The sequence below is a fragment of the Amborella trichopoda genome, chromosome 5 (assembly GCF_054954075.1).
Source record: "Amborella trichopoda isolate Santa Cruz 75 chromosome 5, AtrichopodaSantaCruz75HAP2 v2.0, whole genome shotgun sequence".
In the NCBI taxonomy this organism is placed as follows: domain Eukaryota; kingdom Viridiplantae; phylum Streptophyta; class Magnoliopsida; order Amborellales; family Amborellaceae; genus Amborella; species Amborella trichopoda.
In genome coordinates, this window is record NC_142340.1 from 3643381 (window position 1) to 3663352 (window position 19972).

General features: G+C 34.1%; 2 protein-coding genes across 3 annotated transcripts; both read right to left on the reverse strand.

The window, feature by feature from the left end:
• Window positions 1–464: 464 nt before the first annotated feature.
• On the reverse strand, window positions 465–7715 carry GA3 (GA requiring 3). 2 transcript variants are annotated; one of them, XM_006853590.4, is made up of 8 exons: window positions 7524–7715; window positions 7264–7424; window positions 2997–3158; window positions 2681–2821; window positions 2335–2589; window positions 1729–1890; window positions 1372–1566; window positions 465–964 (listed from the first exon to the last, which is right to left on the reverse strand). In XM_006853590.4, exons 1-8 carry the CDS (start codon window positions 7648–7650, stop codon window positions 632–634), a joined length of 1536 nt encoding a protein of 511 aa, XP_006853652.1. In that variant the 5' UTR covers window positions 7651–7715; the 3' UTR covers window positions 465–631. The 2 variants fall into 2 exon arrangements, with proteins under 2 accessions (XP_006853652.1, XP_020528792.1); XM_020673133.2 differs by lacking the exon at window positions 2997–3158.
• Window positions 7716–18451: 10736 nt separating this feature from the next.
• On the reverse strand, window positions 18452–19528 carry LOC18443401 (uncharacterized). Its single transcript, XM_006853591.4, has one exon. The coding sequence runs from the start codon at window positions 19337–19339 to the stop codon at window positions 18815–18817; it is 525 nt and encodes a 174-aa protein (XP_006853653.1). The 5' UTR covers window positions 19340–19528; the 3' UTR covers window positions 18452–18814.
• Between the last annotated feature and the right edge of the window lie 444 nt (window positions 19529–19972).

Here is a 19972-nt window from a genome sequence, read left to right on the forward strand (position 1 = left end):
GCGTCTTTGCTAATTTTCCTATGGGGTTCCTAGTCTTCATTACCGTTCACATTGCGGTATATGACTCCTACAAAACATTTTTATTATTATTTTATACATAACCGTGTGTAATATGATCCTTGTTTTTTATTACACTGTCAGAAATAGACCAAACTGTAGAAGAAACAGTTGATATTATCAACATGAAACCGACCAGGCTATATTTTGAACAACGAAATTTTTCTCATATAGACCGAGCTAGAGCTATGCTACAGTCTAATACTAATTGTTGTTTATTCTCCGCATCTTCTATACAACAGTATGAACTAAAGGTTTATTGGAGGATATCTTTTCTGCCTTAGATTATTCACAACCGAAAGTTGGGTAGACCCTGAAAGCCCCTTTATAAGCTTAGTAGAGACAAACAGGAGAGACTCAAAAAAGCTGCAAAACTCCGTCAAATTTAATTTAAGACGCAAAAACCCTTTGGAAACCTTAAGAATGGCCTTGATTCTATAAAACTGCAAACCCAACATCAATGTACATTCATAGACAGAATGATCTTTTTCTACATAAAAACAGCCAAAATTCACAGCACACAACAAGATGATGAAAACGGAAGAAGATTAAAACCTACCAAGAGCTCCCATCATTAGCCATAGGTTTGAAGAATCTTTGATCTTGGTGTGATGCTTGCTTGCATGGGTTTGAGTTTGTGGGTGGTGAGCAGTACTAATTCCTCAGTATCTTCCTCCTCACCGTTCAGCCTCCATTCAAACTCCTGAACAAATCTACCAATTGCAGTGCACACGATGGTCATGGCCTGCAATGCTCCTGCGCAAACTCTCTTCCCTCCCCCAAAGGCCATCGTCTTGAACAAATCCATCTGCTCATACTTTCCATTAAGGAATCTTTCAGGTCTCCATTCTTCTGGTTTTTCCCACACATTTTTGTTCATGTTGCATCCATAGAGATTGAGTGCAATCTGCAAATGTAATAACATAAAGACCCATCAAATAGAAAGCTATTTAATAGAAAAAATCATCGGGAGAGTATAATATGATCTGGGTACACTATTGTTAGGAAGGAAAGCATACCACATCCAAAGGATTGTGGAAAAAACATAATCCAATGCATCATCACCATTCAAAGAAAGTATGGATGGTAATCGGGAGGGAGGTTGCCTCACCCACATAGGGTCTTGACATGTTCTTGCAGTGCTCACTTTCTCTTAATCACTGTCCATCACTTCAATGAATGGTGATGACCCAAAAGGACAATGGTTTTCTCCATACTCCATTAGTTTCTTGATCCTTAAGCGATTTAAAACTACTAATAATAAAACTGAAAGTATTAAGAGGGGTTCAAATTCTTCATGAGAAATCAGCAGACCTCAGAACCAGCAGGAATAGTGAAGCCTCCAATTTGGGTATCTTCATGGACATATCGAGGAGGCATAATTGCTACAGGGGAATGTTTCCTCAAAGTCTCATGGAAAACAGCATTCAAGTATGGAAGGCGATGCAAAACGTCCTCTATGAGTTTATCCTCTCCGCAAATTTTGTGGATTTCATCATAAAGGCAGTTCTAAAGAACCCAAAAGCAAAATAGAAAATGAGCGAGAAATGAGGGCTCGGTAATAAGTTAAAACAGTTGATGAGATGGGCTCTAAGGAGCCAAAAGAAAAAAACAGGAGAACAGATGATCGGATTAACAATGAGAAGTTAATTGGCTGAAGAGAGAAACCACCTGGAGCTTAGGATTCTTTGCTAGTTCGAACATGGCCCATTCGGCTGCAACCATGGTGGTGTCAGAGGCCTCTATGATTGCTTCCCAAGTCAGTGTAATTATTTGTTTCTCAGACAAGGTTTTGGCTTCAGATAATAAAAAATTCAAATAGCAATCTTTCTCCTGCAAACGATCCACATAAGAATCCTACTTCCACAAGCATAAACCCAAAGTTTTCCATTATACTCCAAAACCCAATTTGGATTCAAATGAAAAACTAGCATGTATGGGCAAGTGAATTTTCAGCATTTTGTTGCCTAAAAGAATCAAATATGACATAAGGGGTGTATGTGTGTAAAATCTAAATGCCATGTTTGTGGTTAGGTGAAGCCTGAAACTTAGGATACAGACAAGTAGAAAACATAGTGCCCAAGGAACTGAAAAGAATTTAAATCCTATTATACAAGAAGGAATGGAGCTATCACACCTCCGAATTTCTCATATCATACATCATACACCCATCCTTATTCTCTCTCTGTCTCACACACACGCACACACACAAACACACACACTCTCTCTCTGTCTCTTTGTGCGTGTGTGAACTGGGTATGAATGGGAAAGATGTACCTCATCCATGGCAAAACGTTTCTTCTGCTCTTGAATCAATGCTGTCATTACCGCCGTTTTGTGAAAGTCCATCCGTTGGATCCGTTCTTCAACGGTCCTGTTTGGAATCCATCTCAGATAAGGAAAGAAATCTCTCCAGTCCACTTCAAGGGCCCCCATCATCGGTTCAATCACTAGAATGTCATAGATTTCCCATTTTGACACTGTTCTTCCTAATTCCTCCACATAAACAGAGCCTACATCTCTACCAAGAGCCTGAAATACAAAATTTTACATTTCTTTCACTTTCACCGATCAATTTCACACCTAGGATCAGGATTCTTGATAATAAATAGAGAAGAGATACCTTCTTTAGAGAAAATGTGAACAGCTCTTTCTTAATGATATCCCTAATGCAGATTGAACCAGTAGGGTTATCTTTGACCTCATCGTGCAAACTCTGCATCATATTTTCTATCATGGTGTTTCTGTCGAAACGATGTTGCTTCTGAAAGATCAAACAAAGCAAACATCAGAACCAAACCACAGATGATGCACTTGAATGCTAAAAGATAATCAATCAGCTTTTAAGTATAGCATGCAAAAAAAGAAATAATTCATTAAGAGGAAATTGGATTGTAAGTTTGAGTAATTCGCTGTAGTAGAGAAAGTGAATTAGTAACCTGAGCGTTTGAGCCCAAAAGACTGGTGAGGATGCACCTCTTCATTAGTTTATGTTCTTCTCCATAGTCACTCATGGCAACCATAGCTTTATCACAAGTGAGTATCTGGAGCGCCTTTGAGAGTTTCCTGGTTGATATGGATGAGAACCGATCCACCAAGGCCTAAAATTCAAGGAAACCGCATCAAATTTGAGCATTTTCATCAACTTCAGAGGGTTTTAGAATAAGGTCTAAAACTACTCTGCTCGTGCTCCGGAGTTGGCCCCGACCATAGCCGAGTAACTCAAGCGAGTCTAAGATATATCAAAATGAATATTGAAACGGACCCATTTAAAATCTGCATCTTTCCAATTAAATTGGAGATAGTAAATGTCAGCGTACGGATATCTTGTTAATATTGATATACATCATTATGGATATACATCAGTACGGATATTTATGTATATGGGTATATATATCTCTTGATAAGGTTAGGTGTCAATAGGTATCTCAAAATTAGTTAGTAATTATCCATAACTATTGTTATCTATCAAGAACTGTTATTAGCCGTATATTTATATGGGGTCTTGTATATTCTTGATTAATTAATAAAGAGAGAGTTCTTTGCAGTATTTTGTGTTTCTAATATGGTATCAAAGATCTAGACTCTGCAACCTAAAATTTGGGCTCGTGGGCTCGTCGACCTCAGATCTGAGGTCAGTAAATTTTATGAGACTATGTTTCCAAAAGGCTACCTGCTCTCGTCATTGTTTTGCATCGAATTGCATTGTCTGCTCTCGTTGTTGTTTTGCATCGAATTGCATTGTCTGCTCTCGCCCTTGTTTGGCCCAACGCTACACTAGCCATTTAATCCCCTCCTTCTCAAAGTCATACTCAAAACTTGTGGGACAACCAAGCTTCTTCTATCGATCCCTTCGATTCTAAAGCATAAAAACTTCAGCTCTCCGCTTCGTCCAAAAACTTTAGCTCTCATCTTCATCCATGGTTGAATCAATCAACACTCTCAGTTTATTTAGAGAAACTCATAGACCAAAGAAGCACTGCCAAAGGCTTCTGAGTCATGTTTCGACTCTCTACTCTCTGGCAAGTCTGTTTTGATTCTATGCTCTCTGCCGGGTCTGTTTCGACTCTCTGCAAAACAGTCTTTGTCTCTGTTCTGGCTTGTGTTCTGGACTGCGAGTTGCTAAATCTGTCAAGGATCCACACCGAGTTCTATTGGCTCTTCCAAGTGTCATTCTGTGTTTGTTGTTCAAGCATTCTATGCACGTGAAGACTTAAAGATCCAACTTGTTCATTTATGCAACTTATTGTTAAAATTCCAGCTGCTTTGTGTTAAAGCATCTTGAGTTTGAAGGGGGAGTGTTAGCGTATGAATATCTTGTTAGTATTGATATACATATATTCTTGTTAGTATTGATATACATCATTATGGATACATATCCTTGTCAGTATTGATTTACATCATTATGAATACATATCAGTATGAATATGTATGTATATGGGTATATATATCTCTTGATAAGGTTAGGTGTCAATAGGTATCTCAAGATTAGTTAGTAATTATCCATAACTGTTGGTATCTATCCAGAACTGTTATTAACAGTATATTTATACGGGATCTTGTATATTCTTGATTAATTAATAAAGAGAGAGTTCTTTGCAGTATTTTGTGTTTGTAATAGTAAAATCACAAAAACAACCAAATCTACATTGGAAGTGATAGAGATAGATAATGCATATATAGAGAGTGAGAAGAGGGGTGGGCAGGAATTGGGAGGGGCCTATCCAAAAACAAATATCTTGATTAATTACAGTCAGCAAGATAACAAAACACTCCAAACATTGAGAACAATATTAGCAATCAGATATGATTCTGATTAATTCCAGATGGTAACACAACTTGAACAGGCTACTACCAGAGAGAGAGAGAGAGAGAGAGAGAGAGAGATGTTGGGTTTATGTGGCCTTTAAAGGCCTTATGAGTATGTATTGATATACTTTTATTATAGTGAAACATAAACTCTGTAGGAGTGTGGTCACTCGAAGACCATACTAAGCGACTAGTGGTTGCTTATACAGGACTGTGCTTATCGATCTAGGCCAGTCGGTTGGAAAACCCAAGGTACCTGGGCATAAAGAATTAACCAATGAGGGTTTTGGGTTAACCCTTGATGAGGTCGGAGCTTATGCCTAGATGAGAGAGCCGAGGGACTGTGTGATCCTTATGTGTGATGGTAGGCCTACTAAGACGGGGACCAAAACCTGATCCATGTTCCATCACACGACATGCATATTGATATATCGTTCTGGAAAGCCAGATATCCACCTTTGGGTGAAACGTATGCATGTGCGAGAGATACCCCTATGCGTCATAGAGCTGCAGTCGCATCAGGTCGTGGTGTCCTTGACTCGTCTCTAGGAGAGGACATGTAATCCACAGACTGGGATTGCGACCTCTTGATTTATCGACCTAACTTTGATGACCCGCTAATGAACCCTTGCTTGAACTGTGGGTCATGAGAAACATTGGGTCGGTTCGATAAAGCTAGTGTGGTCTGTAGTCCACAGTTGAGGTGGAGTACCCCATTATTACAAATTAAATTCCTAAAACCATATGGATTATTTTCCCATCATATTAATTTAATTGTGTTCATTTTATTATTTAAATGATTTTAATTTTATTATTTGAATTTTTATGAATCTCTCAATATTTCAATTATGATATTTGGACTTATAAAAATACAGTTATTGATTTTACAAAGTTGTAAAAATTCAAATATATATTAATTCATTTTATTTAATTTTAAAATTTTTATAAAATTCCATGGGGGCCCAAAATGCATATGAGCTTATAATGTGGCATGTGGGTGGGGGCCCACATGTACCACCCCTTGGATTCTCTTGTTGTTTTGTGTTCAAGTGTGTTAAATATAGTAACTTTGATTTGTGGCATGTGGTCAAATCTTGAAACGAAAATATTGACCTTAACTTATTTGGTAATCTTTATTTACTTGATAATATTTGACATATCCTTATGGAATATGTGACATGGATCATACAATTTTATGGAATGCATGGTATTTATTTTATTTAAATATATTGATGAGAAAATAGTTTAAGGAAAGAAAGATATAGTTCAAGCACCTTCCATAATGTTGATGGCTCATCAATGGAATAGATGACTCCGATCTCTCACCCCACAAGTCATCTTTATCAAGGGTCTAGATTCAATATCATGAAAGAAACAAACTATGGAAAAACCTTAAGAAACCCTAAACTTAAATATCCACTATAAATAGGGGTGCTCTCCCTCCAATCTCTACACACCTCTCTCTCATAAACTCTCTCTCCTCCCTACAGGCCATGCCCCTCTCTCTACCCCTAGGGGACATGCCCCAACATAGAGAGAAGAACATAGAGATTCTCTCTCCCTCTCGTGATTTAATCTAAGGGTTTGAAAAAATAAGGGCTTGAGCCTAATTATTTTGAAATTAGGGTTTTGTAGAGATTTTAAAGGGCGAAATCAGCTATCCCGATTCGAGATTGAAACTAGACCACAGATCCCGTGCCATTGGATGTAGTGACTCGGTGTGGGGTGTAAAAAGCCCAGTTGAGATAATCTCCGGCATCTTTTCTTTTATTTGTTTGTTTTTTTATTTTATATTCTCAAGCACAGTATTAAGTTGTATGAATGACATCAAGTAGTTGATATTTATTTTATTGATGTGTTATTTAGTTTTGGAATTTCTATTGTTTGTAATAAGACCATCTGTGAGTGATCTTGTTACCAAAATTATAAGGGGTAATTATTATTTTTTAAAAAAAAAATTTGTACTTTTTCAACAAAAGATCACGTAGGTTTTTCTTTCAATAGAGAGAGGTAAATGACCAATTGAGAGTTAGAAAGAGCGGTAAATGACCAATTGAGGGTTGGTCATGATTCTGATTAATTCAAGACAGTAACATCACAAACACTGAGAGAGAGAGAGAGAGAGAGAGAGAGATGAAAATGACTAATTTAGGATTCGTCTAGAAAGAGTTCTAAATGACCAATTTAGAATTAATCATGATTCAGGTTAATTCCAGGCTGTGACACCACAGACACTCAGAGAGGGAGATAAAAATGACCAATTTCGAATAAGCCATGATTCTCATTAATTCAAGACAACATCACAATCACAGAGAGAGAGAGAGAGAGAGAGAGAGAGAGAGAGTTTGCACATGCCAGGAAATGAGAAAAGCTCATATGGGCTGTTAGCAAAAGTACCTCCTTGGCCACATCAGTGGAGTTGAGGACCACAAGAGTTGTGGCCCCTGTTTTGATGGAGTAAACAGGCCCATATGCCTCAGCCCACTTTGTAAATGTCATGTGGGGTTTCTTGGACTTCAATTGAAGCAGATTCCCAAGAACAGGCAACCCAGGAACAGCTACACAAACACAAAATCAAAACTTTCAATTTTTACAGCAAAAAACAAAGGTTTCACAAGTGCCAGAGGAGTGAGAAAGAGAGAAAAAAGAAGCAGTACCTGGGGGGGCATTTGAAGATTTTCTCGAGAGAGAGAAGAAAAGCCTTGTGAAGAGAAACCATGAGAAGAGAGCGAAAGCAAAGGTGGCAAGAACTGTTAATGGATTATCAAGCGAGAACCCAACCATCTTTTGGTGCAAGTGAATGAATGAAGAGGAGGCACTAGAGAGAGATGTCTGCTTTGAGCGCTGATAGAGAGAGAGAGAAGAAGGGGGAGTTTAAAAGGAGAAACACAAAAGATTTTAAATTTTTTAATTGCAGTGAAAAGGAGGTAGGAGAAATAAAAACAAGTTTCAAGATAAGATGCCCCTCAGGATAGGCCACCATTTTGTCATTTCCTTTGAATGTATGCAGCGGTGGAACCTTGGGAAAAAGATTTTATGTTCCCGCGGGAGCATTCCCTCGCCTCTTCCTTGGGCAGAAGTTTATTTTTATTTTCTATTCAGAGTAGTTGGTATGTATACTCCCTCAATCAAAAGGCCTATGTGGGAGCATTAAGAATCACCACGTCAATATTTTCAAAAAGAAAAAAAAAAAAATTTTGAGTTTTTTTTTATGCCTAAATCTCACCCTTCAAAAATTAGACATTATATTTTTTTTAGCACATAAAAAGTTCAATTTAGAAACTTTTTTTAACTTTATAGGCTAAAAAAGTAATATCTCCAAAATTTGGTGTCTTAAAGAGTTTTAAATGCAATATACACTAGAGTGGAGTATAAAATCTCTTGGATTCTCAAGACCCACGTGGGGGATCTTCAATTTGAAATTATTGGAACCACCTAAGAATAGGTAGGTTATTTTTAAAAGAAAAACATTTCAACCCTCCTTCTTTAAAGGGTGCGGTTTTTAGAAGGTTGTAATCTTAAACAATCCAATTAAAGTTCACTTTAAAATTTTATCATAACATGTAATTTTATTGTAAAAAATTATTAGGATTATCTTAAAATCTATTTTCTTACCTAATTAGAAAATTTTAAATTTCAAAAATAGTTAAAATCAAGTAGATCTATAAATATATGAAAATCGTGAAAATGGACGGTCTAGATAATGTGTTGCAATGCACTATTCCTTATATTCAAAAACCTTTTTTTTGTTATTTTTCTTATTCATAATCTCGATGTTGAGATGATTGATTAGAAGGCTCTTTCAACATTAAAACAATATTTTCAATGAAGTTTTAAGGTGTATCTGTGATACATTTTTAAGGTTGCAACCTTATATAAATTTTTCCTTATTTAAGGGTATAAAACGTTTTCAATGCAGGACCAAACTCTAAAAGGAAATTCTAATGCAACATGAATCTACAAAAAAGGATGCCGTTTGGATAAGACCAAGAATTGAACAATTAAAGTAAAGGCACCTTCAAATAGTGCCGAAAAATGTGGTTTTAATGATGGAAATTTTTGTGATAGCCTTATAATATATTTTTATTTATAATTATAAAATTTAAAGTTTTAAATATAATGTAAATCGAACAGATCTATGAAAAATTGAAAATTGACAATCCAAAAATACATTAAAAGATGCATTATTTTCAAAACTTGAAATCTATTTTTTTTCTCATGTCCATACATCTTGAGGACGGGATGATTAATTTGAGAATATTTGAGCATCAAAACAACCTCTTCTAGTGAAAATTTTGAGGTGTACCCTAGTTTGATTGTTTAGAGCCTCGCACTTATATAAACTTTTTTCTTATAAAGAATACTTCTATATTCCCCCTACAACATAGAAGTTCTATCCTCCCCCTACCATCTAGCCGTCCATTTTTTATCAAGAGAGCCATTCACTGTTTGATCTTATATCCAACATCTCAAAGTATTTTATTTTTAGTTTTTTTAATACAAATTTTCTGAATATAAAATTTGGTACGTGCCATATTCTCATTGGGGCGTACCAATAAAAAATATTAACAATCATTTTTTGATAAAAATAATGACCAAAATACCCCTTAAATATTTTAGGGGTATTTTGGTTATTTTATTTTGTTAAAAATAATTTTTTTATATTTTTTGTTAGTGCGAGTGTAATAGAGGAATGGACATCCAAAATTTGGTGTCAAAACAGTACATAGAAAAAAAATTAAAAATAAAACAGTGTAGAGACATGACATTATGATTGGGACAATGTTAACCCTCCATTAAAAAATAGACGGTTGGATAAAAGGGAAGATAGTACTTTTATGTTGTAGGGAGAACGTAGAAAGCTTTCCCTAAATAATACCCAATAGTAAACAAGTAACCGTTCGGTTTTTTTGGGAAGAGTATTTGGGGAGTAAGTCTACAGCATGCTCCTACGGGAACATTCATGCACCATACAAGCTCACAGATAGATGGGAATATCATGATAGAAATAGAACGACATCAAATTAGTTTGTGCTAGAGTAACTAATAACACGTTAAAAAACAAAAAAGAAAGAAAGAAAAGATCATCAATCATGAGAAAAAGATTGAGAAGAAAATTATTCCAAATAAGAGAAGTAGATGATGTGTTGGAAATCACACTGATCTAAGTGCATCTTGACATCTGCACCATTCAATAGTTAGTGCACGAAAAAGGGGCATAAGGACTGGTTGCCCCTGGTCCCTTTCCCGACCACTTTCTACTTTCTTCTTTCTTTTCTTCTTATTTTTTATTTTTTATTTTTTTTTCGTATCCCATTTGTATACCATTTCCAAGATAAAATCTTAGAGTTAGAGAGAGGGATCACTAATCTTTTGGAAAATGGCTTCTAATAAAGATCAAGGAGGGAGAGAAGACATGAATATTCGAGTTATTACTTATTGGAACATGAAAGGCACCTTGAATGTGATGATGTTATGGACTATGGTAGCATTTTGCTGTGGATCTTAAAGAGGCAATTCTTAAGGCTAGAGCTCAACTAGGATATGGAAACTCAGATGGTCTCCAAAATATTTTTGCATTTGATTGTGAATAAACTGATTTCTCAGTTTTGGTTTCTTAAGAATAGGAGAACCATGAGGTTGAAAGCAAGTCTCTAATTTAAACATGATTTTTTAAATATATATATAATTATTTGAAATCCATTCAAAATTTTGAGTTTTTCAAAAGGGTGCAGTTGGCATACGGATGCATCCGTAGGTGTAGAGGTAAGGTGCAACTTCAAATTTTATAATGGTATATAATTTTGATGTAAAATGTTTTTAGGATTATCTCAAAATCTATTTCTATATCTAATTATAAAATTCTAAATTTCAAAAAAGGTTAAAATCAAGTAGATATATGAATATATGAAAATCTTGAAAATGAACGGTGTAAATAATATGTTGTAAAATGTACTATTTCTTAGACTTAAAATCTTTTTATTTTTCATGGTCATACATCTCGATGTTGAGATGATCAATTTAAAACTATCTTTTCCCATGGATGTTTGAGGTGCATCCGTAGTTCTACATTATAAGATTGTATCCTTATATAAACTTTTTCCTTTTCAAAAACCGTAAAAAAAAAACATGTTTTTTGATGGAATTCATTAAGCGCATTTATATTTTTTCCAAAAACGTTTTTATTAAAAAGATCTTTCCTTGTATTAATGTTCTTATTTTTTAACTTTTTTGGACTTTTTTTCTCGTTATTGATTTGAAATCTTGAGTTTTAAGTTCCAAATGACCTTTACCAAAATGAGATTAAGTCAATAATATTGGTTTAATAAAAAAATCAATAAAAATTTTTATTAACATATTCCAAGAAAAATGTATTCCCCTAAAACCTATATTATAGAATTACCAATGTATTGTAGAGAGTTGAAAAATAGCCCAATGATTCCCCCCTCTCTAAACTGAGGACAAAATTACAGAGACCTAGAAAGAGCAATGTAGTTATTACAAAGAGCTTTATTACTACGAAGTCGATAGTTTTAGAGACTCCACAACAAAATAGAGGTGCTGAAAGGATGAATTGTACCACTATAATGAAAGGATGAATTGTACCACTATAAAGTATGTCACTTGTATGTTGAGTGTTGTTGGGTTAAAGCAGTATTTTTGGGCAAACGCAGTTCACACAACTTGCTTCCTCATTAATGGGTCTTCCAATTTTGTGGTTGACTATAAGAAACCAGAAGTGGTTTGAACAGGTAAGCCAATTGATTATTTTTTCCTTCGTGTTTTTATGTGTGATGCATATTCTTTGACTCTAAAGGATAAGAAAACTAAATTGGACACAAAATCTAAAAACTATAGTTTTTTTTTGCTATGTAAATGGTGCAAAGGGTATAGGTTGTGGAATCTTACTGATCACAAGATTATTGATAGGCGAGATGTTATTCTCAATGAAAATTCTATATAGGAAAAAAAGAAGAACCAAATGCATAAATTATTGAAGTGGAATACAACTATGAGAACGAACGAGATAGTGGTCAAGACTAAGATCATAAAATTATCCAAATCCTTGAAAAATATTTAGGTGGTGTTAAATGAGAAGATTTGACATATTTAAAAATGCTCCTATAAGGCTTAACGACCATACCTTATACTATGTCTACATTACAGAGGAGGGCGAGTCAATTTCTAATAGTGAAGTATATGAGATCGATGAAGCCCATCAATGAATAGCATCTACAGAAGAGGAGATGGAGGCCATACAAATAAATTAAATATAGGAACTAGTCTAATCGTTAGAGGGGCAAAAGGCAATTGGTTGCAGGTAGGTCTTCAAGATGCAAAAAGGTTCTGATGATGCTATTGAAAAGTATATAATTCGATTAATTGTGAAAGGTTATACTTAGAAGCCAGGTATTGCTTTTGATGAAATTTCTCTCTTATACGCGCATAACCATAGAGTTATTTTGTTCTTAATTTCATTGGAACAAGTTACTATGAAAACTACATTCCTGCATAGTGATTTTAAAGAAGATAGTTTTATGACCTAACCTGAGGAAGATAAATAACATTTAGTTTGTAGGCTCAAGAAATTATTATCTGGGTTAAAACATGCACAAAGGTATTAGTACAAGAGATTTGGTTATTTCATGTGGAGCTTGAATTTTTATAGATATGAAGCTAAACTATTATGCCTATTTTGTGGTTTTGGTAATGAAAACTTTATTATCTTATTATTGTATTTCGATAACATGATTATTATAAAACCAAATAAAGATAATATTGCAATACTTAAAGCTTAATTGGCTATGAAATTTAATATGAAAGATTTGGGAGCCATTAATCAAATTCTTGGAATGGGTATACTTAGAGACATGAAGAATATTAAAATCTGATTATGTTAGAAGAGTTATGTGGAAAAGGATTTGTAGCGCTTCAATATGAAGAGTACTAAACCAGTTAGTACTTCATTTCTTATGCATATGAAGTTGTCTTCAAAACAATGTCTTAGCACCGAGCAAAAAGCTATAGATATCTCTAGTATTATATTCCTCAATAGTAAGGAATATCATGATTGTTATATTTAGTACCAGTCCTGACATGGCACAAACAGTGGGAGTTATAAATAGATAAAGAGCAAGTCTTGACCATGATTAATGAACCGCTATGAAGTGGATCGCTTGTAACTTAAAAGGAACTTATAATGTTGGTATTTGTTATAATAGGACAGAATCGAAAATTGTTACGTTGACGCAAATTTTGCATATAATTCTTGAATAAAAGAAAGTCTACTTATTAGATAAGTTTTTTCTTTGGGAGGTAGTGCAATTAGTTTGTTATAGAGGTTGTATGTGGTGGCTTTGTGTACTATAAGGCTGAGTAGTAAATATGCATCTAAGTAAACAATTTGGTTAAATAAGTTACTTGGAGAGTTCCAAGTTGTGTAAGAAGGGATACCACTTTATGATGATAACTATGGTGCCTTGGTTTTAGCAAGGAATCCAACCTTCCATGGCCGGACTAAGCACATTGATGATCAATTTCACTTTATTTATGATGTCGCATGAGATGGAAGAATTTTATTGTAAAAAACTTATATTGATAGCAATCCAACAAATATATTGATTAAGCCCATCGGGAAGGGGAAGCACATTAAATGCATCACTTCCTTGATGCTTGTAGTTACTTCATGATTTGTAACTGTTTGATAGCAATTTCTAGCAAACTAGTGAAAATGGAAGTATGTGGAGAATGTTAACATGGGAGACAAGTTTCATTAGAATATGAACTTTCCTATTTTATAGGATCTGGTATCTTTTAGATTTTGGACTTACGTAAAAGAAATTACAAAAATCTTGGATGGAATGAGGATGTGACTCAAGCATTTGTCCTATGGGTTTCTCTCTATAAATATGTTGCTCTAGAAAGAGAAATTATATGAGTACAAAATATAGAGACAAGAGGGTGATTTCTTGTAATCCTTTGGGTGAGTATTCTAGAGAGAAAAAATGATGTTTGAAAGCTTGTGAGAGAGCTTTAAAACTATTATATTCTCCATGTTGATATTTTTCTGATTAATGAAAAAGAAGTTTACCGCCTATGGACCTAGGGAATTGCCATATTACATAAATTTTTGTGTTTCTCTATTTTAATTTTCTACGTTGTTTTCTTTCCCCTTATTTTTTTGTCCAAATTTTATTTTTATCCTCTATGTATGATTGACTCTTGACCATCCATTTTGACTAACCATGTATCTAGGAAATTGGACTCATAATCAATTTTTCCTTTATGGTGGTGTTGATATTAGGATGCATCAAATATGCTTTCTAAATGTTTTAAGGTAGTGTTGGATAATTTTCACTGCTGTGTCTCTAGAAATCACCCATGATGTTGACTTTTCTAGATTATGGGATGCATGGAAATCACTCATGCTGCTGACTTTCTTAGATTTTGGGATGCATGTGAAAATTGGTAAGGTGAAAGCTGGAAACCTTGATTGATAAACTGTGGTACTGGTAGTTTCACATGTTTGGCAATGGGAAAGCTAGAAATTGCATGTAATATTGTTCATTATGTATTTCACTGATATGATTTGTGAAATGCAGTTTTTAAAAAGTATTTTGTAATTAAATAGGGTTTATTCCATTCATCCAACATATTATAAAAAATATAAATAGATTCAAGGAATACTAATATTTATATAAATAGTGAAGAATATTGTCATCAAGTCCATCCCCATCTAATGCTCTCTCTCTCTACACCCACATGTTACAAAAAAACCATCTCACCTGATGACTTCACCTTCTCCTTAACAAGGCAAACAATGCTCCCCTCCCATGAGGAAAACTCAAGAATCAGTGACATTTCATATGAAGGGCATGAAGCAATGTAAACATATCCAATGTATAAAAGTCGTTTGTCCATCCACCTTTAGGATGCCTAGAGGAAGCCATCTGTGGCAACCAAGGATAAACTACCTTCTGCATTCAAGTTTTGGGATTGTATGGTCATATTTTAGTCAAAATCTATTTCGAAATCATACTCCAAGAAGATTGTTTTAGAAGATGATAAAAAAAACATCAAAAGACAGTTATGCTACAAATAAAGAATTTACCATAAGGGTGAAACAAGTCTGCTACAGAGGATACTACAGCCTATCAGCGAGTTAATACTAATCTAATGTCTTGCTTTCCATTGTCTAGAAACTATGAAATTTGAACCAGAGATTATTACACAATCCTTCACTTTTTCATAAAATTTTACCTCAAAATAAAACATTTTTTTTCTTGAATAATTCTTCAAGTCGGAGCCTAATTTCCTAGTTATTTTATGCAACATAAAACTTAATGAGAATGAAGAACATTTTGTTTTACAGTTTAAAATTGTTTAAATTCCATGAAATTATTATTTGAATCTCCCAATACCTATGATCTATATTCACACAAAATTTTAGCTTCATTGGTGGCCTCTACAACTTTGTGTAAAGTTTATGTATATATTAAGTTTTATAACACATAAAAATCATGAAATAAAGCTTTTGCAGTGCCTAAGAACTCATTTACAATGAAAAAAGTCACTAATTTGGGGTTTATCAGTGAGTAAACTCACTGATTTGGAATTTATCAGCCAAACTAGCAGAACAAAAAAAAGATTAAAAAAAAGAAAACTCATTGATTTGGGGTTTATCATATAAAATCGCAGCGAAAAATAATTTACATTAATGCAGTCATTGGGGTTTAACATCATGAAAATAAGTAAATAAATTAATTAAAAACAATAATCTTGGGTTTATCAGTGAGTTAATTCAAATATTTGGGGGTTATTAGGAAAAACTGCAAGAAAGGAAAAAAAACTCATTGATTTGAGGTTTATCAATGAGATAGCTCCCTGATTTGGGGTTTATGAGCCAAAATAAAAGCAAAAAACAAAAAAAACCTCACTGATTTGGGGTTTATCATATAAAATCATAGCAAAAAAAAAAAAGTACATTATTGCAGCCATTTGGGTTTAACATCATAAAAACAGAAAAAAAAAGTAAATTAAAAACTTACTAATTTGGGGTTTATCAGTGTGTTAACTCAAGCATTTGCGAGTTATAAGTACAACATCAACAAAGGAAAAAAAAAATCACTGATTTGGGGTTTATGAGCCAAAATAGAAGAAAAACAAAAATAAAAAACCATATTAGGGGCATTTGACCCGAAAGTTTTAACCATACACTCTTTCGTTGTGATGAAGATCCAAAAAAAAAAAAAAAACCACTATTTGAAAATGCGCCCCAAAAGGTGCATATTTTAACCCAAGGAATGTCCACTTAATGTGATGGTTAGATCTTCGCCTTAAAAGAGCTTTGTTTTAAGGGATCTTATACTATGATATCATTTACCGTTATTACAAGGAGGTTATCATGATTCCTAACCATTATATGTCAAATTGGATGATATGGGGTCTATCATGAAGTTCGATAATTTTTTTTTTGAACTTTGGATTTGGTCAATGACATACTTACAATCAAGTGATTTAAAATATGATAGACAAGAGTGATTTTGACCACCTTCTACTAAAAATAAATAGTCTCTTTGTATACTTTCTTATTTTTAATCATAAATTTTTTTGATGGCTTAAAGAGAAAATTGATTTTTGGTTCTTAAAAGCCATAATCTCAATGCCCACTAATGAATGAAGTTGATTCATTGTTGGATAGGGACTCATTTGACCTCTTTTGAGGTGTAAATATATGTTTTCTTATTTTCAGATTCATCATTGAGATGAAACATATGCGTGTAAAATTTGAGGTAATACAAGTAAAAGGGAATATGATTTGTTGAAATACTAGTTTTTATTAAGAGCAAGCTTTTTATGCTTCCCTTATGGGATAAACCTTATATGCTTCTCCCTCTCCAACCGTCCATTCTGAATGGACGGCTGAGATTGTCCTAATCACAATGTTATGTCTTTACACTATTTTATTTTTAATTTTTTTTTTTACAAACTATTTTGATACCAAATTTTTGGCGTCCACTCCTCTCTTAAAGTTGCACCTGTAAAAAATATTAAAAAATAATTTTTCAATAAAATATAGTAACCAAAATAACCTTTGAAACTTTCAAGGCTATTTTGATCATTTTATTTTATTGAGAATATTTGTTTTCAGGAGTCATTTTATTTTATTGAACATATGTTATTACCCCTTGACATAATTTTATTTTATTGAGAATAAAAGGGTGAAAGTACCAAATTTCATATTCATATAATTTATAGAAAAACTAAAAATAAATAAAATACTCTTAAACATCGAATCTAGATCAAACGATTAGTAGCTTACTTGATCTAAATTGGACAACTGGATAGGTGGAGAAACACATATTAGGGGAAATACCAAAACCCTTCCTATATTATTTCATACATTTCAAAAAGGTCCATGTCTTTGGACAATGATAAGCTTGATTACTGCATTTTATGGATCATCAATCCTGGCAAACGCAGGAAATCAAGAGCAAAGGAAATAAAGTTCTCTCTCTCTCAGGTGAGAAGTAAAATTAGGGTCATATGCCTGCCTTTTAAGAAAGAGTAGAATAAATAAAATAGATGCTCTCTCGTTAGGCGCAGCAATGGACAAGTGACACGGCCTAGTCGGCCTGGCCCGAAAAAAAATTAGGGCCTAGGCCACAAAATATAGCTTGAGGGCCGAGCTTGGACCAAGCCAACACTGGCACGACCCGGCCCCTCTTTTTCATACTTTTTTGCATTGTTTTTTTTAAATTTTACTCGGCTCGACCCTCAAGGAATAGCGTCGGGCTTCGGCCAGGGTCGTTGCCAGCCCTAATAGTAGTAACGCAAGGTCATGGTAGCATACGGGTAGTCCATGCCCCCTTTCTCATTCTTCTCTAAAATTTTTCTATACTTCCCCTAATGCACGGTAGTTATATACTTCCCATTATCTAGACATAAGATCTAAATGAACGGCTAAGATGGATCCAATTACGATGTCAATACCTATACATTTTTTTTTCTACAAAATATTTTGGCACCAAATTTTGGACGTCCACTCATCTCTTAAACTCGCTCAAACAAAAAACATATAAAAAATACTCCCGATAAAATAAAATAATCAAAATACCTCTGAAAATTTTATTTTGGTTATTTTATTTTATTAAAAATTATTTTTTTATATATTTTCTTGTCACGTACTAAATTTCATAAATCCTAAAAATAAAATCCCTCTAGATCAAACAGTCAATGACTCATTTGGTCTAAATAGTATAGAACTTGAAACAGTAAAGGAAGTAAAGGAACCTTTTCCTTTTCCACAACTGCCTTTCTCACCCTCCTCGCATACCATGTACATATCAAGAAAGATCATGGGGTCACAACAATCCTCAGCCCCTATCCCCATTTTCGATCCACTAAAACTTTTTACCCTTACCCATCTTCTTCAACCTACAGAAAGAGAGAGAGAGGGATTTCCCCATTTATTTGGCTATTTCAAAATATTTTCCTGACTATTTTAAAAATAGTCAAATAAATCAAGATACATTGTAACATGAGATTCTCATGAGAAATTACTGCACTGATGAAAAATTAGTAATTCACACAAAAAAACATACCATGTTATTCATTATAAAAATCCAAACAAAAAACAAAGAGGCTGAAATTCCTCCAATAATAAGAGAAATACATTTCCACACTTACGATTTTATACCACACCTACAACTGCAAAGATAAAAACAAAAAATCAAAAATAAAACTAAAAATAAAAGAACTAGATACCTTTTGCTTCTTCTTCACAAGAAACTCCCCCATCTTCTTGACCATATATTCCACACTGTTTTTTAATATATTCAACCACATAGCACACTTATAATTCCAAACATACATACAAACAACTAATATTTAAATAAAAAAAAAAAAAAAAAAGAAGAAGAAGAAGAAGAAACTAGATACCTTTTGCTTATTCTTCATAAAGAAACTCTTCCATCTTCTTGGCCATATATTCCAAACTATTTTTTACATATTCAACCAAACCCTCATAGCTCATAAAAGTTTGAGGTTCAACCTTAAAGAACCAATCAATCACACTCCCCTTCTCTTCATTCTCATGAGATTCAGGCAAAACACTAACTGTTGCCTCATATCCAACTAACCCAACATTAGAATCAGTCACCACATAAATCATTTTTCTCTCAGCAGAATCAATGAAAACCAGCTTCTCAGTGGCCCAAGCTATGTCATTTTCTCCTACTTTGTTCGAGCTAGCGGCACAGTATCTGATACAACCTGGTTTTCCATTGATCCCTTCGATTTTCTTGCAGATGTCGATGGTCGGAAGCCATTTCTCTATGGAGAAGAAGTCCTCTAAGAGTTGCCACACTTTGTGGGGAGGTTGGTTGTGAACTGTGGCTCTTAGAGTGGCTTCCCATATGGGTAATTGGGGCTCTTTATCTTGCAGTTTTGATGCTCCTGTTTCTTTGTCCATGGAGGAAGAGATTGGATGGTTACTGGTTTAGAGAGAGAATTATAGTTTTGGGGGAAGAGAGAGAGAGAGAGAGAGGCAGATAGATTCTTCAGTAAGAGAATTACAAAGGGAAACCGATTGTGGAAGACAGTGGCCTTTTTTTTGTTTATTCCGTGGAAGACAGTGGACTTTTTTTTGTTTATTTTCTAATGTCTCTTCCATCTCTCTCTCTCTCTCTCTCTCTCTCTCAACATGGCTCCGTCGCAGGAGTAGACTGTTCATTTACACACTCAGGTAGAAATCCATATAGAATTAATTTTAGGACCCACGATGTAACCTCTTCAACCGATAAATTACCCTCAATAGAAATATTTTTGAATTGTACCGTCTATGCACTTGAGAAAAAAAGAATTTCTCAAGATTGAATGTTTTAGATTGGTGAGATCTAAGTATAGAAACTCAAATTTCAATTTTTTCTAGAATAATCATCAAATGTTCTTTAAGTGGTACTTAAAATTTTAGATTGAAAAACTCCTCTCAAATAGGTCTTCTAACCGAGGGAGTAGAAATAAACTATGCTCTTTATAAAATCTCTCTAGTTTGTATGATGTAATCATGTGGGAATCGAGTGTCTACATCTATTCCCTCAGGCAA